The sequence below is a fragment of the Erythrolamprus reginae genome, chromosome Z (assembly GCF_031021105.1).
Source record: "Erythrolamprus reginae isolate rEryReg1 chromosome Z, rEryReg1.hap1, whole genome shotgun sequence".
Classification (NCBI taxonomy): domain Eukaryota; kingdom Metazoa; phylum Chordata; class Lepidosauria; order Squamata; family Dipsadidae; genus Erythrolamprus; species Erythrolamprus reginae.
The window spans coordinates 151,808,267-151,820,266 of NC_091963.1; the positions used below are offsets into that span (position 1 = coordinate 151,808,267).

At 52.4% G+C, this 12,000-nt stretch overlaps 3 protein-coding genes across 4 annotated transcripts in view; 2 read left to right on the forward strand and 1 right to left on the reverse strand.

Moving 5' to 3' along the window:
- LOC139175949 (asialoglycoprotein receptor 1-like) overlaps positions 1–12,000 on the forward strand; it is a 579,489-nt gene that overhangs the window by 462,028 nt on the left and 105,461 nt on the right. The window lies entirely within an intron of this gene.
- On the forward strand, positions 71–2,383 carry LOC139175944 (putative nuclease HARBI1). The gene has a single exon (XM_070767353.1). The coding sequence runs from the start codon at positions 71–73 to the stop codon at positions 1,445–1,447; it is 1,377 nt and encodes a 458-aa protein (XP_070623454.1). The 3' UTR covers positions 1,448–2,383.
- On the reverse strand, positions 2,372–9,879 carry CD68 (CD68 molecule). 2 transcript variants are annotated; one of them, XM_070767357.1, is made up of 7 exons: positions 9,710–9,879; positions 8,190–8,327; positions 7,266–7,879; positions 6,128–6,247; positions 4,627–4,699; positions 3,700–3,867; positions 2,372–3,237 (listed from the first exon to the last, which is right to left on the reverse strand). In XM_070767357.1, exons 2-7 carry the CDS (start codon positions 8,257–8,259, stop codon positions 3,098–3,100), a joined length of 1,185 nt encoding a protein of 394 aa, XP_070623458.1. In that variant the 5' UTR covers positions 8,260–8,327; positions 9,710–9,879; the 3' UTR covers positions 2,372–3,097. The 2 variants fall into 2 exon arrangements, with proteins under 2 accessions (XP_070623458.1, XP_070623457.1); XM_070767356.1 differs by lacking the exon at positions 9,710–9,879 and adding an exon at positions 9,679–9,697.

Consider the following 12,000-nt stretch of genomic DNA (forward strand, 5'->3'; position numbering starts at 1 on the left):
AGGTATTTGGTTCCCTCGCTGGTCTTCTTACGCATGCGCAGTCTCTCCACGTGCTCCCTGAGGGGCCAAAATGGCTGCTGTCCCTCAGGCGCCATATTGTCACACAGGTGCTGCCTGCCATGGGGATGAAGACCACCAGCTGCTGCCTGCCCTCAGCCGTGGCACCGTGGCCCTGTGCTTGCTCCATGCCCTGCGGCTGCAGCGAGGCCGTCGTCTGGGCGAGGCGGACCGCCATCGACGGGCAGTGCGCCACCACCGGGCCCAGGCCCGCTCCCGCCAACGCTTCGCCCTGCTGTGGCTCTGCCGCCTGCTGGCCCGGGACCATGGCCCACGTGGTCTGGGCCCAAGGGGCCCCAGCAGCCGGCATGGTGGGAACGCGCTGCCCCGACTGCTACGGGAACGGCGCCTGTGGAGCAAATTCCGCAGTTCAGCCTTCTGGGAGATTGTCCGCGTCAAGGCCTTCAGTGCCTGGGAGTGGGGTGAGAACTTTCGGGTGTCGCCCGGCACCTTCGACTACCTCTGCGCCCACCTGCGCAACGCCATCCAACGCCGGGACACCAACATGCGCCGTGCCATCCCGGCCGACGTACGTCTGGCTATGACCCTCTGGCGCCTGGGCGCCTGCACCGAATACCGAGCGGTAGAGCAGCTCTTTGGCGTTTCCCGCTCCACTGTCTGCAAGATCCTGCGCGACGTCTGTGAAGCCATGGTGGGCATACTCACACCGCTGTACGTACGCCCGCCTGACCCGGCCCACGTGGCGGCTGGCAATGGATTCCCCCTGCCTCAATTGGCCGGGGTGCTGGGCTCCCTCCACGTGCCCATCCGCGCCCCCAATGAGAACGCCGCGGGTTACTACAACTGCCGCGGATGGCACTCGGTAGTGGTCCAGGCCGCCGTGGACTCCCGTGGCTGCTTCTGGGACATCAACGTCGGGTGCCCAGGACGGGTGACAGACACCCAAGTGCTATGTGCGTCTGAGCTCTACCAGCGAGCCCAGGAAGGCCAACTCTTCCCCAGAGGTTCCCGAGATGTCTGTGGGGTGCAGGTGCCTGTCTATCTGCTGGGCGGCTGCTCGTACCCGTTCCTGCCTTGGCTGATGCGACCCTACAGGACAGCGGCTCTGAGTCCCTCCCAGCAACGCTTCAACGAGTACGCCGATGCTGCCCGGACGGTGCTGGAGGTGGCCTTTGGGCGTCTGCGCGGACGCTGGCGTTGCTTGACTAAGCGTAACGACACCGATGTCGCCTTCTTGCCCACCCTCATCGCCGCCTGCTGCACCCTCCACAACATCTGTGAGGCCCGTGGAGACGCCTTCCAGGCCTGCTGGATGGAGGAGGAAGAGGAGGGGGAGCCGCGGGAGGAGCAGCTGGCGGAGGAAGGGGAGGAAGAGGATGCCGAAGCCGTAGAGATTCGAGATGCCCTGGCTTCGGCCCTGAGGGGATGAGCGGGCTCTGGGTGCGAGGGGATGGGGAGGCATGGGTGGCAGGGAGACTTAAGGAGGGGTCATCCTATTACAAGGACTCCCTGACTTATGACCACAAATGAACCCCAACATTTCCGTTAAAGTGAATTTCAATGGCATGTTAAGTGAATTATTGACAGGATTGTTAAGTCAATCCAGCTGCAATTGTCATGAGTCAGTTGCCAAGCACATGATGCGGGGATGGCGCAACAGTCATAGGTTTTTTGGTGCTGTTCTAATGGTTACTAAGCGAAAGTCAGGACGAGAAAGCAATGGATGGAAATAAAGAGAGAAGCAACCTGGAACTACAGAGGCATTTCCTGACTGTGGGGACTATGAACCAGTGGAACCGCTTGCCACTAGAAGTTGTTGGTGCTCCATCATTTTTTAAAAAAGAGACCGGTCAGCCTTTTTTGTCCTTTGGACTTTGACGGTCACAATAGCTGGCTGTGAAGTCTTAACCCGTTTTAGGGTCTCCAAGCAGAGGTTTGGGCTGGAAGAAAAAGGGGAGACATCAAGCCCCACATCTGTCCAGGTAGTCCTCGACTTATAGACGCTGGTTTAGTGACCATTCGAACTTATCAACAGCACCAGAAAAAGCGACTAAAACTCACTTAACGACTGTCTTCCTTGCCAGTGGAAAATGCTCGATTGCGGTCATACGTCGAGGACTACCTGTCGTACAGATATGAACCTGCTGTTATTAATCACCTGAATCTGTCTTCCTTGTTGACGTGGCCAGAAAGATGAATCACGTGACACCCCACCACCACCACAGGACACAGCGACCGTCATGAATTTTGCCGGCGGGGATCCAGCGACGGTGGAGGGATTCCCAGGAGGTCAGAGAGGAAGGGCAGGAAACGAAAGATGTGGAATCAAGACTCCAAATTAAAACAAAAGACAGGAAATTAAAAAGGTCTTTAATTAATCTCATTGTCTGGGCACAAAGTGGGAGACTGCAGGTTTTATTCCCTCCCCCCCCCCCCCTCCTACCAGGTCCCTTCCTCTGTTACTCTGGAGTAAACTGCCCCCTGCTTTACGTTGTGTTGAAAGCATCTGCATACAAGACTGGGACCCTCCATTCCAAGGCTCATTCCTCATTATTATTATTATTATTATTATTATTATTACCCTTTTTTTTGCCTCCCTTCTCACATTTTCTTCTCGGGAGGAAAAAAAATCCAATTGCTTAGAGAAACGGTCGTTCAGTAAATTTTGCCTCGTTATATGACCAGTCGTTAAGTAAAATCACAGCATCGTTAAGCGGGCCTGGCTTCCCCGCTGGCTTCACCTGCCGGGCGGTCGTAATAGGGGATCACGTGACCCTCTGGGACATTGCAACAGTGATAACTGAGAGTCACTGAACACAGGTCTGAATTTCGATCGTGCGATGCCTCTCCCCATGCCTCTCCCCACACCACCCGCCGTAAGCATAAAACCCCATTTTAAAAAAAGGCTAAAATCTCCTGAAAGCGCAGTCCTCAAATGGCCGTCCAAGGAAGGACGGTGGCTTAGCGGCTGGCGTTTCTTCCCCTTGTTGGCTCTCATTAAAAAGACTCCATTCCGGGTCTCCATCGTCAGCTGGTCCAGCTGTATCTCAAGGAACGGCATCGCCGGGGGGGGGGTGTCTTAGAGGGACTCGTAGCCCGTACGGGCTTTGCACCGTCCTATGGTGAAGGCCACCAGGACGATGATGATGAGGATGAGGATCACCACGCCCACCACGATGGGCAGGACGACTGAGCGCTTCTGCTCCGGACAGACCTCCGCTGGAAGGGAGGAAGGAGAAAGTAGTGTCACTCGCAAACCCCGAAAATCGGAAGGAAAGGAGGAGGAAAGCCCGAAGCTGTTAGCCGAGGGTGGAGGGGTTGGACTAGAAGACCTCTAAGGTCCCCTTCCCATCCTATGATGCTATGTTTAAACATCGGGGGAGGGGGTGTTTCCACATTCCCGGAATTCCCCAGACGACACATCAGTTTCCCACGGGTTAATTTCTTCCCTCTGCTGAATTCAAGGTATATTAAATCTAACTCTATTCCCACCATCTAATAATTTTTTTTTAAAAAAAAGTTAGTTATTCTTCTGTTATATATATATGCCAAAAACTGACAAAAACCTGGGGAATTCTGGGAGATGAGGTTCACCTGTCTTCAAACACCCCCACCGCTTCATCTAAGAGGAGCCGGGAGGATCCTTCTTTCCGCCCCACGGAACTGCGGGCGAGCGCTTACCTTCCCCGAACTTCCCGTCTCGCAGTTGGAAGGCCTGGACGCGCTCGCTCAGGACTGTCAGGCGGAAGTCCTCGCTTAGCGCCAGGCTGCGGTTACGGCACTGGTAGGATTTGCCCAGTGGGGCTGCGAACTCCCGGAGGGAGGCGTTGTTGACCCCGAAGGCTTTCTCTGTGGAGATAAAAGCCGTGGAGAAGTGGCCCCATGTTGCGCAACCAGGTGGGTGGACACACTAAGCGTCCCGTCTCCGGGGAAATCCCTCCCGCTGCCCATTCCCACTCCCCACCCCAAAAGGGTCTCTATAAAGACATCCCCAAATCTTCCCGGCCTCTCTGGAGGTTTAGACAGGCAGCCCTCTGCCCCGAAAGACAGTCGCGGAGTCGTTTTTGCTCCGCTTTTTAAGAATCAAGGTGTAACGTTAGTCCTTGCAGTTTTTAAGTGACCCGCACTGTTTTTAAGTGAACTCGGTTTCCCCATTCAACTGCGCAAAAGGGGACTCATGTGACACACAGACACACAGCGGGAGGACACCACAACTGTTGTAAACACAAGTTGGTTGCCGAACGTCCGAATTTTGATCATGCGACAGTGGGAATGCCCACACGTGTGAAAAACCCTTGCAAGTCACTTTTTTCCCAGTCATGGGAATGCAACTCGGGGGTCTCGGTGCTAGCAGGCATGTGTGTGCATGTGTGAGTTCAGGCAGAGGTTGAGGTGAGGGCCATAATCTGGGGTGCCACCCCTGTACATCCCCCAAAGTTCACGGAAGCAACTTTGCACCGAAGAAAATCGACCCACGTACCCATGGAAGTCTCCCCTGATTCTCTCTTAAGAGCTGTGGGGCATCAAAGACTCCGCCCAACACTGCCATAGGGCACTGAGGATGCCCCCCACCACCCCTGAGCCCACCCCACCCTTGCCACTGCTCACCTGCCGTCTGGGGGAACTGGTAGGTGAGATTGGCCTGTACCTGGTGCAGGTATGCCACCTTTTCCGTTTGGTTCTGTAGAAAGACGTGGGGGAGGGTCAGAAATGTTTATTTCCCACCCCCCAGAACAGGGGCCTCCAACTTTTAAGCCTGGCGGACTTCAACTCCCAGAATTCCCCAGCCAACTCACTTTAGTTTCACTTTGCTGAAGTCAAGATATATGACATCTTAATGTATTCCCACCATCTATGAAGAAAGTTACCCAGTGTAGCAGGCTGAGGAATTCTGGGAGTTGAAGTAGCTATGGTTGGAGATCCCCCTGCCCTAGAAAGTGGGGTGGTAGTAATGGCCGAAACCAAAGCTATCCTCTCCCCCCTCCCCAAACCCATCCTTTGTGCCCCCACCACCGCAACCCCGGTGGCTTTTTTGGAAGGTTCTTGAGGGCTGCCCAGCTGGAGAATTTGGGCCTTGTAGTCCCCACATTTAAAAGCTTCGGAGCTCCAGAAAAGGAAAAAAAAATTATTTGGCATGTGATGCCCTTGAGAGGCTGACCGACCGGGCTTTGAGCCCCTCCCAGTCAGGACCGGTGAGTCACCCAAGTCTGACCAGAGGGTGGGCGGATCCAGCTGGGAACTGTCCAATGAGTCATGTGGGGGGTGGGGTGGCTGGTCTGGGAACATTGCAGGCGAATTATATTTTCCAGTAGATTCCTCACCGTAATCTCAATTCATAAGCAAATAAATCCTGTTAACAACCTCACACATGTGATTGTTGGTTAAATCGAACTTACATTCATGAACTTTGCCCCTCACTTTTGGGCAGTCCTTGATTTAATGACGAAATCTGTCATTGAGTGGTGCAGTCATTACCTGAGACTTCCTTCGATCATGATTCGCGACTTTCCCGGTGGGCTTTGCCACTAACCATGATGTAAACTATCGTAAATGCCAGCAGGTGACCCAGTGGCCCAAACTACGATCAACCATAGTCGTAGAGGACCGTTTATAAGTGTGGGAGAAATTTTCAGTGCAGTCGTTTAACGTCACGTGAATAATCCTAACCGAACGGTCAAAAGTCGAGGACTTCCTGTAAATCCTGAAGCTTCGCTGCCTGAAAGATGTGACTTCATCCTGCCGTTTGGTCCAGAATGGCGGTACTGTACAGGGTAAGGGCTCTCCAGACTGACTGGCTGGGGAGTCGGAAATTCACAATTCTTAAAAGTTGCCAGGGTTTTTTTTTGGTAGCTAGCGGTTTTCCTGCTTGAAACGGGGTTGGACTAGAAGACCTCTAGGGTCCCTTTTTACTGATGCTACACCGCTCAGAATCCGAAAGGAGTTGGGCGACTCACAAATCTAATAAAATTAAAATTAAATCTCAACTCTGCAATTCAGTAACTCTGCTTGAAACGGGGTTTGGTCTAGAAGACCTCTAGGGTCCCTTCCAACCCAATCATTCTGCAGTCAGTAAGAGACCCCCTTTTCACACACACACACACCCGTGCACCTTTTCGAAAGTGAAGAGAACGAAGCCCTCTGGGAAATGTAGTTTCAAGGTCGACGTCTTGTTGGAACACGTCCCGGAGACGTTGGTGTGGCCGGGCTGCACCGCGAAGGCTCCCCAGACCTTTTTGGGGGGGAAAGAAGAAAGAAGGGAAGGAGAGAAAGGAGGAGAGAAGCAGAGATGGCATACGAGACCCCCCACCCTCCTCTTGGAAGACCCTCCTCTTTTTCCCTCTTCTGCATGCCACTCCACAGTGCCCCCCCCCACTCCTGCCTGTCCTTGACCTACGATCGGAGAAATCAGGTCCAGCTAGTATAGAGAAAAGGAGGAGTTGGGGGGGGGATGGGGACATGAAAGCAGCACCCCAGTATTTGAGGGAGAGGCCAATTAAGAGGAGGGGGTCCCCCTATCCTCCAAAGCCCCTGAAAGCAGGACCAGAAGGTGGAAACTAACCAAGGAAAGAAGAAGCAACTTAGAACTAAGGATGAATTTCCTGACAAGTGAGGACGATTAACCTGCAGAACTGCTTGCCACCAGAAGTTTATTATTTTATTTATGGGATTTATTTGGACTCTGGGTGGCTTGTGGGGTCCTCCCTCACTTTTAAGAAGAGACGGGGCAGCCACTTTGTCTGAAATGGGTCTGAGGCCCTTGAAGGCTGGACTAGAAGACCTCCGAAGTCCCTTTCTATAAATTATTATGCCTCAAGTCCTCAGAGAGGGGCAGCATATAAATCAAATAAATAAATAAATAAATACATACATACATACATACATACATACATACATACATACATACATACATACATACTATAAATTTAATAAAACTTTAAGCTTTCTAGCTGTTGTGACCAGGAGCAGACACAAAGGAACAAACCACAGAACGCACAGAAAGAAAAAGAGAGAGAGAGAGAGAGAGATGCCAAAAAAGGCTTCCGAGTGAGTCTTTCAATCCAGCCTATTTGCCCACAAGAGCCCGAGAGGAACTCGGCTGCTGGAATGGTGGCAGGCGGTTCTGGAATTCTCACTCAGACCAAAAAAATAAGTGGTTTTCGATGCCAGATCTGGGCTCCCAGCCTCACAACTCTATCCCCCCATGACCCCATCTGACCCATGGGAAAACCACCCACCCATGTACTCACCTGCCGTTTGGCTTGGTCCGTGTACCGGATCTGCATCTGCAACCCCATTTCTGCCCGTAGACAGATGTTGGCATCCCGCTTGACACTATAATTCCCCACCGGCACGTCTGGGGGCTGAGTGGGCTGGGGGGTGGCGGTGGTGGATGGGTGGACTGAGGTGTGGCCAGTGGTGGCAGAATGGTGGCCGGTGGTGTGGTTCTGGTGGGCCGAGGTGTGGTTGGCTGGGGCTGTGGTGGTGGTAGCGTGGTGGGTGGTAGGCTTCTCGGACGTGGTGGTGGTGGTGTGGTGGGTGGTGTGGTGGTGGTGGGTAGTGTGGTTGGCCGGGGCTGTGGTGGTGGTAGCGTGGTGGGTGGTAGGCTTCTCGGTCGTGGTGGTGGTGGCGGCGGTGTGGCGGGTGGTGTGGTGGTGGTGGGTGGTGTGGTTGGCCGGGGCTGTGGTGGTCGTGTGCCGGTGGTGGTGGTGGGTCGTGGTGTGCTTTTGGGGAGGGGTTGTTGTCGGGGTCTTTGTGAATGAGGGCACCAGTGTTGCCGACTTTGTGCCGTGGGGGCAATTCTCAGAGCCCAGTTGTGGGGAACAGGGCTGGCGGGGGTCTTCCTGCCCCACCGAGGGGTCACCTGGGAGAGAGTAGACCAAGGAACCTGTCAGTCAGGGGGCGCATCGATAGGGGGGCATCTGCAGGCAGAGCCCCTTAAGACCCCCACCCGTTCTCCAGCCAGCCAGTCCTGCTTTTTCTGCCAGCTATTTTGGGGTGGGGGGAAATAGGCCAGGACCCTCTCCATCCCTCCGAGAGGGTCCTGCCAGAAAAGCCCCCTCCCCTGGGTCCAAAGGAAGAGGGCTTGGAGGGAGGTGAGTGGGTGGGCTCCTATTCCGTTGGGCCCAGAACTGAAGCCCCCTGCCCCACTTTTAAGGGAGACCCCCACCCACCTGCCGCCAGAAGGCACCAGACAGCGAGCCAAAGGACCGGCCCCACGCGGAGGAGCTCGGGTGGCTGCATCCTCTCTCTCTCTCTCTCTCTCTCTCTCTCCGAATGGTCTTCCTCGCAGGGCTGATGCTCACAAGACTCTGGGTGGGTTTGAAAGAAAAAAAGGGGAAGGAAATGGCAACTTTGCTGCCTTGAAAAAGCCTGAGTCAGTTGGGGGGGGAGGGCAACGCCGTGGGGGTGTCGCTTCCCCTTGTTCCGTCTTGCAATACGGACGCTGTATTTGTGGCCGTGGTGTTTCGTGCGCAGCCGAGAACACCTGGCTGGATGAGGTTGTGTCTACGCTTGGTCACGTTTCCTGCCTTCCTCCTGTGGGGGGTGGGTGGGGGGCTCCCCTCTCCTCTTTGCAGGGCACATCGAACGAGAGTTGGAAAGGGGGCCTCTTGGAGGTCATCTCTAGGCCAACCCCCTGCGCTCAAGGCCGCTGCAGACCAGCGGTGTGTCTCCCTCTCTCTGTGTCCACCTGGCATCCCCAAAAGCCCCCTCCCCACTCTCTCCCTGCCCACTGGGGCGGTTGGTGGAGGGGGAAGCAAAGGAGGGAGGAGGCGGAGGAGGAAGACCGGCCTCCTGGGCGCCATTGAGGGTTAAAAGCAAACAGGTCATCAGAGTGGGTCACACATGGCGGCTTCGGACTTCCAAAATCAGCATTTATCCTTCCTCTTTTTTTTGCCGACGGAGGGAGGGGTGACTCTCATGTGACCGGGGGGGGGGAGTTCTGGTTTCTCTTTGCAAAAAACAGAGGCAGGTGCCTTACAACACACACACACATACACACCAGACACACGGAAGTTCTCCATGAAGGCCGAGCCGTGTGGGCAAAAGGAGGGTGGGGGAGATGCCCCTGGAGAGCAGAAGCTGGGTCTCTCTCCCCCCCCCTCGTCAGCGGAGGTAGGAATTGGGATCCTGCCCCTCCCACCGCTTGGTCGCAAAGCAGGCGCCTCCCGGTGCCCGCAACGCCGTTCGTTTCTATAACGCCCAGTTCTGGGTCACCCTGAGTTGGCCCCTTTCCTTCCCAAACTAGGGAAGGGCTCCTCGTTGGTGTATTGTAGGAGTCCTCGAGTTACAACGCTTCGCTTAGTGACCGTTCGAAGTTGCGACAGGGCTGAAAAAGACCGTTTCCCCACACTTACGACCTTTGCGCCGATTTATACTCGTTCATGCAATTTACATTCAGACGCTTGACAATAAATTCGCCTTTACGATGGTCACGGCGCCCCGTTGCTCCGCTCTTTGCGGCTCCCCACCAAGCGTGGTCTAGTGGTTTCACTTAGTGACCCGCATGCGGCTCATGGAACAACCGCAGGGGGTTTCTCTTAACGAATTAAAGTCCTAGAGGTGTCTCGCTTCGTGACCAAAAATGTTGGGCTCAATTAATTAATTGAATTTATATCCCGCCTGATCCCCAAGGACTGTGCTTGTAAGTCGAGGACTGACCTGTCAGGGCGAGCCCTCCGCCACTACTCACCGGAGGAAGCTTTGAGTTCTGCAGGCGGCGCAAACAAGCGGAGGGTCCGATCAAAGGTGGCGCCGTTTCCTTTTGCGGAAAGTGAAGGTGAACAGAAACTACGTAGGGGAAAGAAACGGTGGGCACGTCTGTGTTGTGTGGTGTGGACACTAAGCCTGGGGAATGATCCTTGGAACGGATCCTCCCCTTTTGCCAAGGCTGCAGCCTCCGAACCCCTGCGGCAGGTCGTATCAGCTGGACTTTGGCCCCGCCCGAGACTTGAAATTAAATTTAATTGGGTGCAGATCAAAGAACCAGCAAGGTGAAACCCATCAGGCAACTGCGAGTCCAAAGTCCCCTCGTTTTGCTGAGATTGTGTTCCAGAGCTGCAACTTGGGACTTCGACTCCCATAATCCCCTCCCCCAGCCCAGCCGTGAATTTTAGGAGTTGGAAGTCATGTCTTTTTTTAAATCACTGTGTTTGATGCTTCCGGGGTTTAATTCCCCCCCCCCCCTCTTCTTTATTAACTGATGTTTGACTTTTGTTATATTGTTATGTATTATTTATTGTTGTAAGCTTATTTATTTATTATGTATAGAAACATAGAAGACTGACGGCAGAAAAAGACCTCATGGTCCATCTAGTCTGCCCTTATACTATTTCCTGTATTTTATCTTACAATGGATATATGTTTATCCCAGGCATGTTTACATTCAGTTACTGTGGATTGACCAACCACGTCTGCTGGAAGTTTGTTCCAAGCATCTACAACTCTTTCAGTAAAATAATATTTTCTGATGTTGCCTCTGATCTTTCCCCCAACTAACTTCAGATTGTGTCCCCTTGTACTTGTGTTCACTTTCCTATTAAAAACACTTCCCTCCTGAACCTTATTTAACCCTTTAACATGTTTAAATGTTTCGATCATGTCCCCCCTTTCCCTTCTGTCCTCCAGACTATACAGATTGAGTTCATTAAGTCTTTCCTGATACGTTTTATGCTTAAGACCTTCCACCGTTCTTGTAGCCCGTCTTTGGACCCCTTCAATTTTGTCAATATCTTTTTGTAGGTGAGGTCTCTAGATTATTAATTAGACTTGTATTTATTTATTTATTTATTTATTTATTTATTATTTAGATTTGTATGCCACCCCTCTCCGAGGACTCGGAGTGGCTGCCCTCAGTCCCACTGGGATTGGGCGGCATGGAAGTCAAATTAAATTAAATTAATACAATGAAATCGGAGTTTTGATCCCCCTGCTGTGGAAGGATGCAAATGTCCATCTGTCTGCTGGGAATATAAAATCCTTCCGTACATTTGACCTATCCAGATTCCCAAGAGGTCAGGAAGGGGCGAGTACAAGTGCCCTAGAGTGCCTTCCGTCCCCTGTCCTATTGCTCTCCTATATCTCCTCTACCTTTCTTCTATTCCTATATCTCTTCTTCTATTCTTTCATTGATACGTTCTATTCCTATATCTTCTTTTCTATTCTTTCACAGATATATTTTACTATGAGTCTCTCCTCTATAACCTTCATCATGTATTTTACCATGTGTATATAGATATATACCCACTAAAACCCTCATTGTGTATTGGAGAGAATAAATAAATACATTCCCAGCTATCCTGACATAGAGCCAAAGCTCCATGGATGAGAAGCGAAACATCTTTATTTATTTATTATTTAGATTTGTATGCCGCCCCTCTCCGCAGACTCGGGGCGGCTCACAGCAAAACAAAACAATTCATGACAAATCTAAATTATAATTTAAAATATTTTAAAAACCCCATTTACTAAACAAACATACATACAAACATACCATGCATAAATTGTATAGGCCCAGGGGAGATGTCTCAGTTCCCCCATGCCTGACGACAAAGGTGGGTTTTAAGGAGCTTACAAAAGGCAAGGAGAGTAGGGGCAGTCCTAATCTCTGTGGGGGAGCTGGTTCCAGAGAGTCGGGGCCGCCACAGAGAAGGTTCTTCCCCTGGGGCCTGCCAACCGACTTTTAGTTGACGGGACCCAGAGAAGGCCCACTGTGTGGGACCTAATCGGTCGCTGGGATTTGTGCGGCAGAAGGTGGTCTTGGAGATATCTTCCAAAGGAAAAGTACAGGCACTTCCCGGAACCCCCCCCCCCCACCTTTGGGATAATAACCGTGACCTGGATGGCTGAGAATCTCTAGAGACTTTTAATAATATTGGTGCATTTGCTTTTTCCTTGCTTATTTTAATGCTCCATTTTCCATTAGCCGCCCCGAGCCCCTAAGGTGTTGGGCGGCATGGAAATTTAATTACATTTAATAAATTT